This window comes from Stegodyphus dumicola, chromosome 4 (assembly GCF_044657685.1).
Source record: "Stegodyphus dumicola isolate Sdum_Otavi_A_Nest chromosome 4, ASM4465768v1".
Lineage (NCBI taxonomy): Eukaryota > Metazoa > Arthropoda > Arachnida > Araneae > Eresidae > Stegodyphus > Stegodyphus dumicola.
Window position 1 is genome coordinate 255,074,061 of NC_140771.1, and position 17,898 is coordinate 255,091,958.

At 32.0% G+C, this 17,898-nt stretch overlaps 1 protein-coding gene across 1 annotated transcript in view; it reads right to left on the reverse strand.

The window, feature by feature from the left end:
• Nucleotides 1-17,898, reverse strand: part of LOC118187535 (F-box only protein 11-like) — a 100,326-nt gene that overhangs the window by 56,514 nt on the left and 25,914 nt on the right. Inside the window, exons 2-5 of the mRNA XM_035357779.2 lie at nucleotides 14,496-14,729; nucleotides 6,948-7,095; nucleotides 1,974-2,103; nucleotides 1,795-1,875 (exon numbers count right to left, since the gene is read on the reverse strand). Coding sequence (XP_035213670.1) covers nucleotides 1,795-1,875; nucleotides 1,974-2,103; nucleotides 6,948-7,095; nucleotides 14,496-14,729 — 593 coding nt within the window. The remainder of the gene's footprint in view (nucleotides 1-1,794; nucleotides 1,876-1,973; nucleotides 2,104-6,947; nucleotides 7,096-14,495; nucleotides 14,730-17,898) is intronic.

Sequence of the window (17,898 nt, forward strand, 5' to 3'; positions counted from 1 at the left end):
CATAGATGGAATCACCTGCAAATCAAGCGTATTAATGATAGAGTCGCTTAAGCTGTGAAACACTGGTAGTATGCAGCAAGTTCGTTTGTAATGACTAAGCTCTAAACTGCATGGGAGTACCTCAGGGTATTATATAAAAGAAATCTTTTTCTAAAAGTCCCCACAAAGCCATCTCTTCTTTTAGATAGAAACCATTGTTCCTTCTACCATAGTTAACTGATCAGTACTTCCGTATTGATTAGGTTAGGTGATTTGAATATAATAAAGCACACAAAAGCTATTTGACTAAGGAGTGAGATGCATTTGTGGAGGATTTTTTTAAAGAAAACGAGTTCATATTCATGTTACGCAAGGGAAAAACCACCAAAACCGATCATGAATACAGCCTTCACTTGGGTTCAAAGAATGTCAAACTACCAGTATTCAGCGATTTAATCATTCAGCTACTGGTTGGGACACTTTTATAGAATATTTTCTAAGGGATGTTAGCTTGTATTTATAATGTTATTTATAAGTCAGCTTGTATTTATAATGTTATTTATAACTGTTTATAGTTCTGCCTTTTTTTTAATTTGCGGCCTTGAAAGCAGCCCCTGTATTTTTAATTTGTAGCCCTGAAAAGGGCTTTTTTCTTAAATGAGGTATTAAATCCTGCTAAGATTATCGTTTGAAGAATCTGAGCCATCTCACTCATCAATAATAAATTTCACGCACTCAACGGTTTTCTCCACCAGACAATCTTTTTCCACATTTTCTCTCCTTCTATTACATGTCTCATGCATTTAGCCCATTACATGTGAGTCACCAAATCAATCCCTTTCTCAATCAATTTATGGACTTTGTCCTTTTTAAAATTATGTTTTCAGATGCTACATATACTTTCACACTACTCCAACGAGTTCAGTTTGCAATGATAGGATGGCAAACAGAGCACAGCATGTTTAGCTTCAGCAGCTACAGCATCGATACGAAGCGATTCAAATTGTTTCGAACCTTAGAAATGAGAACTAAAAGTTCTGCTTTCAACATTTTATAATCATATTTATATATTCATTATGCAACTATTGTCATTCATTATGCCACTATTGCCATTTTTATATATAATGCATATATTTCATTTCTCAGGTTACAGCCCTCTTTACCACCCTCATCATCTCTCCTGTTCTCAAGCGACCTTTTAAGTAGTATGCTTCTCGGCCAAGGGCATATGAGACCTTCCAGCTTCCTTGAAGAACTTGAAGATATGCTTTCAGATAAAACACTGTAATAAGGTGCCCATTATTCAATACAATTACACTGTTTGGTTGCAGGTTAGGCAATAATTTTTTTTTTTCAAACCAATTTTCATAATATTCTGCACTCATTTCCCCATGATAATCTCTGGTTTTTTTTTTTCCCCCCCTTAGCTTTGAATATATCCCATGCTTCAGAAACAAAGCTGTTTTTGTTACCAGTGTGAATAACTATGCATCATGAGCCTTTTCCCAAGGAAGCAATTAAACCTGTTAAAACCATTCAAAAAGGCTACAAAAACATTCATTACGATAATCTTAGCAGAACTGCGCAGCATGTATCAAAGTATTTTACACTTTTTTCTTTTACTATTATAGCATAATAAAACACATTTACTATTATAACATAACAAAATTTTATCCAGCAGTATTAATTTTATTGGTGCTTTCATAAAAAATCTGGAAATCCACTACAGCACATGAAATAGTAAATACGAATAACTAATAAATTGAAACTATTAAGAAATGAATACAAGCAAATAAAGGTTATATGCTGTCTTACAGTTATATTTCTCCCTCGATAATGTTCTGGATTGTTGTCGTACTGTTCTTGATAGCCAGGACGCACATGTAAACCTCGGTACTATAAATAAATAAATAAAATAAAATAAACAAAATTAAAATAATTTTTCCAATATATTTAAAATAAAAACTTTCAAACTTAAAATAATATTAACATACCAATTGCTTAAAGCTTTCTTTCCATGGATTTTCATATTTACAATCTTCAGCTTGTGCAAATTCAAATACCTTCGGTTCAGGATTGAAAAGTGGAAGATCATATTCATAAACATTCTGATATAATGTTTTCCTAGAAGGAACACAGGAAAAATAACAAATCAGTTGCACAGATTCATAGCTCAAACATTTCAAATAAAATAAAAACAATTGAATGAATTTCAAAAATATACCAAAAAATGTATTATTTCTCTCACTAGAACTTGAAATTAACCAGCTGAGATCATTTCTTTCAATAACAGCAATTAATTTTGAAAGAAAATATATTTCTTTCAGATCATGCGCACTCTCCACCAAAGTCACGAATTCATTGCCGACTTTGGATAGCACCAGCAACTCATTGGTGATTAATTTTTCATCCAGTTAATTAGCATAAAAGTCAATGCTCATTTTCAAACTAGCAGCGCACTAAGAATTCTATACAAGAGCTTTGTGCATGGGGAGAACAACAGCACTGTATCATATAATATGTCCAAAACATTGTTCAGATTATATCTGGACTAGTCAGTAAACATATTTGGGCACAGTTATCTTGCACAAGATGATGGCACCAATTTTAATGGACCCCTCAGGAAGCTGGAATGAGTGGGACACAAACCTTTGGTTTTTCTCACATACAATGCAACCTCGTAAAGCATTCATGCAGCAGTAGAACACCTAATTTGAGTTCCTATGGCAGCCTGAAGGTATAAAACAAAATCTCTTGTAGTCGCCTCGTAGTTCAAGCTGACGACAGAAAACCACAGCTTAAAAGTGACCGGTTCCCCATTCGGTAAGATTTAAACCCTTGACTGAACTACCAGTGTTCAGAGACTTACTGCTCGGCCACTCATGGGCCAAGATGATTGAAGTAATAGCAATAAATGAAAAAAGGAATAGAAGAGTAAAGTAAAAGCTTTTGCAATTTTAGCAAACGCTAAATAAAATAAATGATATACTTGAAAAATATTCTCCAACTTACTATTTACTTATAATTAATTCTTTGGGTTTTGAAATAGCAGCAAAATGGTCTTCTGCTATAATTTTTACCACAGGAAAGTTGGACTGAACTTTAATAGTGAATCTGCTATTATGTAACATTTGAAAAACTACTGCACACTTTATGTCTGAATTAAAATACAGGGTAAGTTAAAAAAAAATCTAATTACAAATGGTTATGGCATACAATGTAGTCCTTTAAAATAGAAATGCTAAGGAAAGGTAATCAAAAGGAGCAAACAACAATCTATTGCTCATCTGATCTCCAAATCTAACAGACATAACACTTTACAATTATTTTTTTGTGTAGAAATATGTGAAAATTTTTGTGCCACTGCCATCCCAACATTATAAACTTTAAATCCACTTATCCGTACTGTTCCATCTGTAACATTCGATATGCTTCAACAAGTATGGACTGAAACTAACATGAACTAAAGACTGCATATGTGTTGCATAAAAAAAAGATCTCATATACAGCATTTGTAATATTCAGCAAGAAACTTGAACTGTCACAGTTTCAATTTCATGTATCACAGGTGCCAATTAAAGTATTTGCTGTAATAATATGTGAGAGGATGATTCTTTTTTATTTACCCTGCATAATGCCTTCCAGAACTTACTGTATTATAATAAGTTTTTAATTACTGTATATTCCAGTATATAAAGTGCACTTTAATTACTTAAGAACTTAAAAATTTTCACCATTGGAGAGCACGAAATGTCCATCATATTTGAATACATTCAGAATTCACATACTGAATTCTGTTTCATCTTCACCATTCCTGTCACTTTAACCCATAAATAAATAATCAGCTTCTGTTCCATCCAGATTGCTAGATATACTACATTTTTTAAATGATTTTTTAATTACATCAAGTTCAGTTTCATTCTATGCTTTTATTATTCACTCGCACACTATTTCTAGACTGACATGATGCATTTGACTTCCTTCTGTAAAATTTTTTTCATTTTCAAACATCCACATATTCCTGTAACTGTTGTTTTGAAGTTTCTTTGAATGGCTTATTGATGCACACATCTAAAGGCTGAACTAAAAGAGTTAATTGGCCTGGAATAAGTGCCATGGATACTTTTGTGTTTCACCGGCGCTAATCTCGCCAAGCAGACTTTACTGGCAACAACATACAGTATACACATAAAAAATGTTAACAAATGTTAGTTCTTAAGAATTTTTTTTTTTTTTTTATTTTGAAGGCATAAACATTTTAATATCACTTAAAATTTTGTAAAAAACCAATAAATAAACACAAAAAATTTCTAAAAAGACATTAAGAATTTACTATGCTTTTATGGTTCAACATCCTGATTCATCGGTTCATATCACGTGACCCGAAGTGATCTCATCTCACGTAAACTACGGTACAAAAATCTAATTCTCTCCATAATTATCTACATTAATTTCAAGTTAAATCTTAATTTGGAATAAAAGTTTCAATGAAAGAATTATTTCAATTCGTACGAATAGAATACTCAGAAATTATGTAAAACCACCGCGTTTTACTTCACTAGCGCATTCTCTTTAGAATGGATGAATTTAACCCTTGACTTTGCCTTTTCTATATTTTCGCCTTTAGGTGAGTGGTGTGATTGCATCCTAATTGACTTAATTACCGTGAATGCCCTAGGGCATAAAATTGAACTATCTGGTAAAAATTCTATGTAATTGTATGCCAGTATTGAAAAAAACAATCAATCTGATATGAAACGACTGTGACCTAATTTGAAAATGAGTTGTAAAAGGTTACTAGCAAGGATATTCCGTTTGGCATCAGTTGTACCATTATTGGCAACTTTATCGCCTGCACCAGCAAAACGGAAAAGTGTCATGCCATGTCTCTTTCTTCTTCATATTATCTGTTAGATGGGACCTAACATATCCCCAACTAAAAGACTTTCTGAATTCTTTAAGGCAACAGGATGCTTTCAACAAACATTTCTTATCCATAATTTCACATTGTTTTCGTCTATCATTTCTCATGAACATGAATGAAAGCCCCATTTGGGAAATTACATTTTGGCATCGTCTTTCAAAAATAACCAAAGGTTTTAATTTTGTACCGTTTACTAAGCAGGAAATCACTATGGTGAGTTTTGCGTGCCTGTTATTTTCATGTGAACCATTTTTGTTCCTTTCACATCAATTGTTTCTATTTCCTATCAAATCCAACACCACTGGAATTTCATCCATATTTGAAATAAGTAAATAATTTTTTTGCCTTTGTAGGTCAATAATATATTTGTGGAAACTTATCAGTTTGTTACCCCACTCTTTTGCAAGTCTTTGCGAGACTAGTTTTTCCGCTCATAGAACTAAATTATTCCATGAAATAAATCAATTAAACCGGCTCAAAGTTGTTTTAAAGTTTTCACTTCCATTTGCATTCCTTTTGCCCACTTTAAGGTAAATAAAATTACACTGTTTCTTATTACAACTAATTCATTTGCCACCCAAGCGGTATAGTGGTTAGCATCGCTGACCTGCCATGCAAATAAATGTACACTGTTTCTTGTTACAACTAATGCATTTGCTACCCAACCGGTATAGTGGTTAGCATCATCGACTGTCGTGCCGAAGGGCCCGGGTTCGAATCTCAGAGAAGGCATGGATGTTTGTAAATATATAGTGTCCGTGGACATGGCAGCACTCTAAATATGTGGTGAGCCAAAAGTCGTCTCATGTGGTTTGGTGGAAGGGAAGCGGGGTTGGCTTGGAACCTTCTTCCCCCCATCTAAATTGGGGGTGGAACTGAGCTAAATCACACTGTCACCTGAATGGTGCTCAAGAATGTTGCCAACGGCAGGCATAATTTAGCACTCCTGGCTAGGAGGAATTTCATAAGCTTGGGCTGACTATGTCAGACAAGTGAGCATAAGCAACAACAACAATTAATATGTTTGGGGAATTTTCTAAAACCCAATTCACAACATTTTATTTTAGGATAGGCCATTTTGTTACTCCTTTATGTAAAGTACATTTATTCTTTGGCATATTAACTATTCTAATTTCATTTTTCTTCCACTCATGTATGGAGCTTTGACCAACAGCAAACATCCTTGCTCTAGCACTATTTCCATTTTCTTTGGCAAACTGAATGACTTGCATTTAGAACCAGCACTGGATTGGTTTTGTTTGGCAGAAGGCCATGTTACTGCTAAAAAGAACACTAGATCAACTGTATTTCAACTAAACCAAGTGCCTTCGATGTTCGCTTCAAAATCATGGCTTCGAAAACATCCAACTTCTAATACCACAGAAGTGCAATCCATTTTCGACCCCATTTAGGTTGGAAGTGCAGTCGAATTCCAAATTATGCCCCTCTTTCCTCAAAACCCTAGAATTACATTCTTGTGCCTATCTGCATTGAATAGAACTCATCCTTTTTGCAGAGTTATTTACTCACTCCATCATTTTCCCCAAACACATATTGTTCGCCTTATCGCTTGTCAAGTCAGTGTACCATTAAAAGAGTGTGCATTATATGGCAAATACACCTAAAAATAAAAATATATAGTTTGAAGTTATAGGTGTGAATTATAGACTGGTGCACGTTATATGCCGGAATATACAGTATTTTTTGAGTTTCTGTCAAGCCTTTCGGAAGAAACCTATCAGTCTGCTGTCAATAAAAATGATTTTCTGCTGATTATACGTGTGCTTGTATTCCTTCAAACATACATGTACATTAAACATATAATGCTACAGTTAATGAGCAACAGAAAAATAGGCACATAAATAATTAACATAACTATTACACTAGGAGTTATATAATAATTAAGTTCATTCACAAATTACCTCTCCTTCAACAATGATTTCAATTGAATTGATATGCACAATTTCAGAAATACTGTAATAAATACTAAACTTAAAAAAATTGTACTGTATACATATGAATAAAAAATAAGAACAAAAATTACCAAAGTTCTGTGTCACTACTAATGATATGGAAGCGCTTGCAAACTTGTGCTACACGGCACAGGTCTTGCTCCAACAAGTAAGAGAAAATAGTAAGCAGAACTTCATCTGGAAGCTCATACAAAAGATAATGTGCTGCTTCACCCGTATCTACAAATAAACATTCAGAAAATTAATCTTTTGAATATGAAAAAAAAAAAAAAATGTACACAAGATAGCTCAATTAAAATCATTATTTTTGCTTAATTCAAATCTTCTAGATAAATTAATTACTATTTATAAGCTAAAATTCGCCCCTTAGCCATAGCCATACAAATACCATATATATATATATATATTCCTCTCCTTTTGTTAATCTGCTAGAGTGACCTATACTTTTTAGCTTAAAGAGACACATATATGCTTACTGAATCAACAACTAGCACAAACTTGGTCTGCATCCATCTGGTTCACTTCTTCTAACTATAATTTAGTAATTTCCAACATAAAATCATTTTTGCCAATTCAAACCATGCAAAAAGTTGTTTTCTTGAATAAATTTACTTTTAGAATAAGACCATTCCTGCATATTGTAATACACTGTAACACATCAGTGTAAACAAAAGGGTAACACTGCAGAGATGGACAGTCAACAGACATAAAGCAAGGGGTTAGAGCCTACTCCACAAGGATAATATCGCATTGATATTAAAGACAGGCCCCCCTTTTTTTTTAAAGTAGTCACCATAATCGGATAGACAAAAAAAGTCTGCAATGATGAACTAAACGTTATCATCAAATTTTAGTTTTAGATTCTTCATTACAGAATTTAAAACAGTGGTAAACTCAAGATCGTGTAATGCGACTTTAATTACAAACTGAGGGGACAGTGAGAATATTCTCATCTGAATCAAAGTCATGAAAGCATAATTTTAAAAAGAATGTAAGTTGAACAGTGTTGCTGAATAGAAAAATATAACAGTTATAATTTACAGATTTACATTATAAATATTTCTATTCATAACAAACCTAAGACTAGTGAAAAAATACATGATATTTATCTACAAAAATAAGTTCTATTTATCAATAATAATTATACTTTTGCTGATTCAAATCAATGTGGTTAATAAAAAGCATAAAATATCTTAACTCAAACCTGCACCAATTTGCAATGATGCATTTAGTTAAAATCTAGTTATTTTAACTAATAGCATTCATTCCATTTTAAAGAAAGAAAAATATACAGACAGTAAAAAAATTCGTAATTTTATTCTTATTCCATAAAGAGAAGGGCTCGCAGAATTTTATTTTTCATAACGATGATATATCTTACTATCAATAAATTTTTATGCAGGGTAATTCAGATGAAAAGCAGTAAGATGACTTTACCAGCTTGTATAATTCTAGAACATTAAACATACTGATATTTTGCAAGCTAAAAGGTATAAGACTATGTCATTAATTAAGACACAATAACATGCCGAACAAATACTAATTCAGAAGTCAAACAACAAAAATCAGCATTATATTTTCAAATTTTCACAGGACTAGTTTTGATGGTTTTACTGAACCACCATCCTCAGCTGCAAAAACGCAAATGAACGAGATAGAATATAATGATCAGGTAAGATAAGAAAGCCTGGACAGAAGATAAGCTAGTGATGCCATCTGTTGATGAAACCAGAACTAAAACATAATTTCTTTAAAGGCCGAAGGCAAAGAACCTGCTATTAAGTTCACTTTTGAACTTGAGACTTGCAATTTCTCTTCTGTTTCTCGACATTATGGTCACACGTAACACATCCAACTTCAGTACTACGGTTTACCGTAAACCTTCATCGGTTTGCCTTCCACCACACTTTCAATCATGTCTCCGACTAAACAAAAGTTAGCTTCATTTTATTCCTATGTTTTCCATGCTCTTCAAGTTTGCTCCTCCAAACTATCCCTTGATGAAGAACTAAATTATTTAAAAGCGATAGCTACTGACAGGGGCTTTTCATATTATTAATCAAACAGTTAAAAAATTCTCAACACACTAAAAGGCACACTCTTGTTTTAGGAGATCATAAAAACTCTGTTGTCATTCCCTTTCTTTCCATTAATTAGCTATAAAGTTGCACATATTTTGCAGAAATTTAACTTTCAGGTCGTTTATTCTCCCATCAATAAAATTCCGAGTTCCATACTCAAGGACCCCATTCCGGATATGAATTCCTAGGGTATTTATAAGATTCCTTGCCATTGTGGTTTAATTTACTTTGGCCAAACTAAGAGAGCCCTAAAATTTCGCGTCAAGGAACATGAGGCATATATTAGAAAAGAGGAAACACAGAAGTCTTCTGTTGCCCAACATTGTTGGTCCAAAAATCACACTTTCAATTTTTCTGCTGCCAAAATTATTCAAAAAACATCTTCCATTGGAGAACTGGATTTTCTAGAGGCATTTCACATTCAAAAAAATCTTTCTGTTCTAGTTAACGATCCTAATTCCAATCCATCTTTGCCTTTGGGCTTTAAAGAAATTATGTCTTAGTTCTGGTTTCATCAACAGATGGCGCAACTAGCTTATTTTCTGTCCAGGCTTTCTTATCTTATCTGATCATTAGATCTTATCTTGTTCATTTGCGCTTGTGCAGCTGAGGATGGTGGTTCGGTAAAACCATCGAAACTATTCCTGTGAAAATTTGAAAATATAACACTGATTTTTGTTGTTTGACTTCTGAATTAGTATATCATTAGATTTAAAGCATTCATTAATTATCATATTAATGAATGAAAAAATTCTTAACAATCTAACGTTATTCAAACTATGGGTCCGATCCCATTTGAAAATTTAGTGTGGGGCTGCAAGGTGAAAATCTTTAAAAAAATTAGAATTGATAGTATATAACAGAGGTGGCCAAATCACGGCTCGCGAGCCATGTGCGGCTTTAGCAGGCGAGTGGTGCGGCTCTTGTGCAAATAAAATATATAAACTAACATTACTAAATGTCCTTCATTTCAAACCAGTTTTACTACTTTTAAAATGATGTAAATATGGATTTGTGGTTTTGGGGAAATCTAGTTGTGGCTCTCAAATATTCCTGAATTCCAACATGCGGCTCTTAATGACATGAAGTTTGTCCACCCATAACTAAGGATTGGCACTCTGAAATGGAGTCATAAAATTGTTTTCTTTTAACGAGAGGTCATTTTCATTTTTATAGGGCTGCATTGCCATCGAGTTTGAATAATACTGCTCTAGATGCTTTATTTAAAAAAAAAAAAATTGTTTCTTTATCTTTCACAAACAACTGCCAGATTGTATCAGACAGGCGATAAAATTCAAGTGCTCATAAAATTGACCACCTATAGCTCAATTGCAATTTTTTGCAATCAGTAAGACTCGTTGCAACTCCCCCCCCTGCATATGTCTGTCTGCCTGGCCATTTGTCTTAGGATAAGCAAGGAAACAGATACCAAAAGCCATGAAAATTAGATAAAATGAAGTGACAATATGCTCCATAATGTTTCACAGAGCTTTCTACAGTCACCAGTAACTAACATGACATTTTCCATTTCAGTTTCTTTTCATGCATGAATCAAGTATGATACAATGATGACCCACCACACCTCAGCTGATAAACTAAAACAGACCATTTTAAAATAAACCTTAATTCCATGAACCAAGTAAAAATAGAATAAATCTGAATTGATAAAATAAATCAAAATAAATCTGAATTCCATGAACCTAGCAAAATGAAATGCTAAAATGTTAAGAGAGAATCTCTTTTAGCTTCTGTTAATGATTCAAATCAGAAATGTACAAAAATGAATGTACTGCATGTCTTTCAATTAATGAATTTTGACTGCCGTTTTCCATTTCTTTTCTGTTTATTGATCTTTGGTGAAACTAGGGGAAGTTCTAAACATACACAAGATAAGCTCTTTTGCTGCTGTTTCACTATAATTTTACTTTATATGAGATCACTTTGCTGTTTGGTGTTATACAAACCAAGAAGAAAAATTTTGCATTTTTCAATAACTCTGAAGAATTTCATATGCCAGTGACAAATTTGCATGTTTACAAAAAAAGAAACTTAACATTATTCCTCAAAGATATCTTTTTAAATGCTTGCATAGGTAACATAGGCAGCTGTCAATGATACCAATTTTTAAAGGGTACCAGTAAATTGTTCTCACAGGCCATAATTAAATACAGTTACATTTAACTTTAATTTATGAATATATTCTTTTTATATAGGACACTAACCATACTAATTGCCTAGAGTGCTGTAAAAACACTGGAGCCAAGCCTATTCACAGCAAGCTACCATATTTCATGATGATGATAATAGCCACAAATTTGAAAATTTTTAGATAATAGCAAAGTTAAAATGCAAAAATTTTTAATTAAAGAAATATGTGAAGAAATGCTAAATAAAGATATAACAGAAGTCTTTCACTGCAACAACAATCAAGTCAATAAATGGATGGCAAAATCTGTAGCAAGCCAAAATAACAAAAAATATAGCCATTTTGTCTCCAAGTCACATTTAATTTCATGACTGATTATTCAAACAGTCTTTCTTTGTGCAGCATGCTTCTTCCTCTAAAAAACCAGTATAACTACTTGTTAATTGCTTAAATATCCCAAACTGTAAAAATCTATTTCAATAATAAAAATGAAAATAAATAAATTAAAAAAAAACCACGATTAGCTGAAAACCTAATTGCATCAAGAAAGAAGCCAATAAACTGGTGATGTCTGTCTCCAAGGAAATATGAAAAAAAAAAAGAAAAAAAGAAGAAGAGAAAGAAAAAAGAAAAGAAAGAAAAAAATGGGTGGGGCGAGAGAGAGAACGAAAAAGCACAAAGTGGCTTTTGACAGAAAAAAACCATGGAATTTTTTGATGATTTGGTTTAATTAATTATGACAAAGCACACTAGGGCTATCTGCCTAAGGGGAGGAATACCTTTGTGGAGGACTTTCTAAGGGAAACTGGCTCGTATCCACATTACACATGGGGAAAACCACGAAAACGCCCATGCAGCTAGCCCGTTTGCGAGATTCGAACCTCGGACCGAACTACCAGTGTTCAGTGACTTCACTGCTCGGCCGCTGGTGGGCCTGAATTTTTTTATGAATGCACTATGTAAAGAAATGCCAAATGAAGCTTATATAGCTGAAGTTACGCATCAGGAAAGAAGACAAATTAAACTGGTGATGTCTGGCACCAAGGAAATACACCAAACAAAAAAGCAGCAAATAGTACACAGATATGTTAATGTATCAATCAGCAGATGGCAAAACCTGCAGTATGGTTTTAAAACTGGAAATTATTGCCACAAATTGTGAAAAAAGTGATATAGAGAGTTAAGAGAATGAAAAGATTTCAAATGATTGCTTAACAGGAATTCTCACCAAGGAAATTACAGAATGTGAACAATTAAATTTTATAATTGAATACAAAATTATGTCCCTTTATAAAATTGAACAAAAATTACTAACACATAAAACTGCTTAAAAAACTTACACTGAGAAAAACTTTTCATGAAACAAGCAGATATTAACAATGAGCTCTAATTTGGGAGAAGAATAAAATTTCCTTAAGATCATAAATGCTTCATTATTTTCTGGACGACCTTTCATATATTAACAACATGAACATTTTCATATAATATTTTCTGAACGACCTTTTATATTTTTCTTCAGCTGAGGGTAAATTCAGATGAGGGTTGATTCAGTAAAACTATTGAAATAGTCCTGTGAAAATTTCCAAATATAACGCTGATTTTCGTTGTTTGACTTCTAAATTAATATTTGTTCAGCGTGTTTTTACCTAGATCTTTCATATCTTCCACATTAATCTTACTAGATTTAAATATAATTCATATATCATATAATTGATTTTTTTCTTATAATTCATATTCTTTCATATCTTCTACATTAATCTTACTAGATTAATGTGCTTAAACTGGCGACGTAAAATCTAGAAATTTCGAAATGGATGTCACGACCATTCCAGATCTCATACTTCTTGATTTCTTAGTATGGCAATAATTTTATAAGAACTCAAAAGTGATAAAATAATAAATAAGGCTATAACCATTTAAAAACAGAAAATTAATCATATACAGAGTGAAATTTATTCATATACACACTGCAGTTTAATTTCAAAACCCCCGAATACTACAGCATCTCTCAATGTGCCTCACAGAAAGAAGTCACAAGGACTCAGATCGGGAGAATATGGTGGCAAAGCTAACACAATAAAAACATGATATAATTTATCATAATAACATGCATACACACATATTTCCAAAGAATTTTGTTATGAAAGCAAAAGACAATGATTTTAGATATTAAAATGTTAATTTATATCTTGTATTGTTTCACAAAGTTGTTTACCTTTTTGGTCTCTCAACATTTAAAAAACATAATTGCTAAGTTTTGCTTGGGTTTTGAGAGCAGGGGATTAAATTCTGAAAATTACTGCATTTATATTTTTCTTTTCTAACACCTAAATTTCAGTATGATCATCACATTTGATCTAGACAACGACTTTTCACTTAATTCAAGTATTACATTAGAATCTAAAGTATGCATATAGAGCAGATGTTTTGAGAGGGATTTTTGATCCAAAAACTTCACATGTATTTTAGTTTAATGAGATAAATAACATTTCAGACTTCACAGCATCTAGGCTACCAATGCAAAAGGATGTTCTATGTTCTGACATAATACCATCCATATAATTTAATGCATTTTCAATAATATAACCATCGAAGTTAAACAGATTATAGATATAGTACTGTACATGAATGTTTATTTAAATATAGAAGAGGTACATTAAACAACATTTCATACTGTCTGCCATTTACCAGGAAATAGAAAATCTATGATTAGAAAGTATTTATTAATATAATAACTGCACAACATAAACATTTTAAGTAATTCATACAATTTGAGGCAACACTAAAAGCGATATCTTCAGTAGACAATGTCCCCCACTTTAATATTTTGTATAGCATATATCACCTTTCAACAGAATAAGGCATCATTTTTTAACATAGCAGTGATCTGTTTCTCAGCTCTCCTTTTTCATATTCCAAAAGTGTGATTTTGTATACATTTCTACGAGCTTTGACTATAACCATCCAAAGAAAGTTTTCTAAATCTGTTATCCCTCACATAATCCCCTTATCTCATCTAGCACTAATACTCTTTTCCTCCCACTTTGATATTTTGTACAGCATGCATCACTTTTAACAGAATAAGGCATCATTTTTTAACATAGCAGTGATCTGTTTCTCTTGTCTCCCTTTTTCATATTTCAAAAGTATGGTTTTATAATATTTATATATTTCTAAGAGCTTTGACTATAACCATCCAAAGAATGTGGCACTTTTTATTTTCATTTCAATACAGAATTTGAAAAATCCTTTAAAATATTACAATGCAAAATCCACAGTCATTTATATAAATTTCCTGCATACTCTGCATTATGATTTTTCAAAGGCTATGCATATATATATATATATAAATGAATTTAAACAGTAATCCATCAGAGATTACATATAATTACCATCTATCGTTGACTGGGAGGAGGAAAACGCACGTTTTTGCCGTTTCCGCGGTGCAGAAGAATGATTACACATTGAATCTGAGCTCAACACACCATTACTGCTAGAACCTGGACTACTGGGTTCCTGTGGAGAAAGTTTCCTTCTCAAGGCATAAGGTGACTGATGAGGAGAATTGATTCCACTTGTACTGGCACCAGGTGGGGAATAAATGATATGAGACTCTAAATCACGACCTGCAAGAAATTAAAAAAATCTCAACTTCATTTTAAGATTCTTATTCTGTATTTTGATATGCTATGGAAATCATTACACTCACTGAAGATAAACAGTATATTCAATGACTTTTAAGTTCTTCAAGATTATAAGGCTTTAACTGAAAAAAAATTTTGCATGTATCAACATGTCATATATACTTTTTATATTCCACTATAAATTACTTTGCAATGTAATCAAAGACAGCAAAAATGCTTATTGTTGCATGAACTCAATGCTGTGTTTCTTAGGACATAATTTTCATAACACAGCACTGAAATAAATGCACTTTGAATGTTAATAAATATGGGGCCTGCATTCCCTCTTGTTCAACAAACATTTGAAAGAAAACGGCTGCTTATGAACACCACCTCTATACGTTCATTTTTGTTCATGCTAAGAGTCATGAGAATATAAAAGTAAATTTTTTCCCCTTTTCTTTCGACTCTCTCTCTCTTGATAGTACAATACACATAGTTGCGATTTTGTGGTAAAAGTATTTTAGATAGGCTTATGAACAAATGTGTGTAAAACAGCATTTACATTGAAAATAATACAATGTTGATATCAATTTTTATGAGGTTGTAAGGGAGCTCTAAGGTCAATGAACAGGAAGTGGTAATCAGACAATGATAATTGCAAAGGTACTCATAAAGCTTCATAAAATGGCAAATAACAATGGCTTTATATTTCAGACAGACCCATCTTCTCATAGCATTTATTTGGCTAATAAATTGGTATTAGGCTTTTAGAGGATAAATTTATGCCTCGAAGGAAAGACAACTAAATTCCAAAATGGTCAAAATCAGGAATTTTATCTCATGGAAAATAACAAATACTAGCAATTTCAAAATTTAACCCATTTTTTAAAGATCAACATGATATGCAAAAGTATTATAATAAAAACATTTATTACATTAATGGAAAATAACGAATACTAGCAATTTCAAAATTTAACCCATTTTTTAAAGATCAACATGATATGCAAAAGTATTATAATAAAAACATTTATTACATTAATAAATTAATGTAATAAGTAAATGTAATTTATTACATTAGTAACAGACAGATTAAAGTAAGAAATTAAGAAATTACAGCAAGACTTTTTCTGTTTAGAGAGGGGGAAAATTAGCGACCGGAAGAATAATTGTTTGAATTTTATGTATATAATTCAAAATAATTGTTTAACTAAAGTAGCTTTTCCTAAAAATTTGCAAAGTGGCCTTTTTCCTTACCAATTCACAGAAATGTGGAGCCAAATTTTTAAGATACAGCAATTTGCACTTCTCTAAATAAGAAACCATATACCTACCTGCTTAATAAGAACATCTTACTGAAGGATGAAAGTGTATGCACTGAATATATGTATTTTAAACATAAGAAAAGAAAAATATGAGTTACTTAGAGCAGTAGTCTCGAACACAAATTGCTTGCATGTCACATACACAACTTGAAAGCAGCCAGTAAGCCAGATTTTTATTAACAAAATTTCAAACTTCCTACATTTAAACTCAAATTTCACTTACTATTTATCAAAACATACATAAATAATAATAATAATAATAATACTGCAAAGAAAAAATAACATTTTGTCATGTTTATTTTCTATCCGTAACAAATTCTGCTAATTGCATTTCATAATTCAAATGTATCATCAGCAGCTAAATATTAAATTTCCAGATTGATATTTATTGCAAATAATTCTAATATGTTGAATTAACCACTAAATAACTTACTTTAAAAATAAATGTAAAATAAACAAATTATGAAAACTTACCAAATTTTCAAAGAAAACTTCCCCAGTGGAACAAAACTTCAAAATATATAAGGACAACCTATTCTCTTTCCTTCATGAATTAAATTTTTATTGACACATGCAGAGAAAATACTAAAAATTATACATTTCTCTACTTTTCACTACAACCTGACACTTAAAGGTGTTTCAAATTAGTAACAATTGTAGCCTTAGACAGTGTTGCGAGAAAATTTTCAACTAAAATAGCAAAAGCAGACTAAAAAAGTCGCAAATGACGTCAAAATCACATGATGTTTTGTAACGTCAAAGTTACACATACTCACATGACCTCTGACGTCATCAAAAATTTACCATCTGTTGGTTCTGTAAGTTGCAGACTGTATTTGATTGTTAATCTCTTTAATTATGTATAGCCTTATCGAAAATTTTAAAACTATATTCCTCATTTAAAAATGTTTAAATATCCATTTATTTTTTAATTAATTCTCATTTAATTAAGGTTTCTTTATTTTAAATTAATTATCAGATATCCATTCTTAAGAGATTCCTCACGAGACTGTTAACACTTTTGTACTAAATTTTTTGAGTAAGCAGTTAATTCTTCTTCTTTTTTTTTTTTTTTTTTAATTGTGAACTTTTTAATTGAGGAATGCTTTCCAGTGAGTTTTCCATTCTGTGTGGTGGATTAGTTTCAGATTCTGGTTACTTAAGAAAGCCTTATTCATTCACTAGTAAACTTATTTGCGTTGTTATTTAGAAAATTTGCTTTGATTTTTAAGTCATTTCCTTTGCTTAGTTCTCAGCAATATTATAATCAGGAGTATGAATTTCATTTCTTTCTCTGTTTGGGTACGCAATATATGGCGGGCAAGACGCAACTTCTTTGGTTCAATTCATTATCACCACAGAAGTGACTTCAAAACAAATTGCACGGGAGACAAGGGAGAGTTGTGAGAGGTTTCCGAAGCATTTTTCCCCTTTTCTGTACATTTCCCTTACCCCTTTCTCATTACACTGGCATCAGGCTGCGCAGCCTTGCAAATAATATTGCCAGATGCTTATAAATAAACTTTTTTTAATACAGTCAAAAGTCTTTAATCCGGATTCGGCGGCTCCAGATGATCGTTTTTTCTGGATTATAGATCATCAGTTTAAATCTGGTAAGATGGCATGCAGAAATTATAAAATTAAAACACGAAAGCGTAATTTAGGAAATAAAAGAGCAATTATGATCTAAAGGGTATTAAAATTTACAAAAATAAAGTTCAATATTTATTTGTTTACTTTATTAAACATTTCTTTCAATGTACACTGGTGTGCAAAAATTAAGGACGAGACGGTTTTTTCAATACAACTTTGTACAAAAGCTTTCCAAATCAACACATTTAATACCG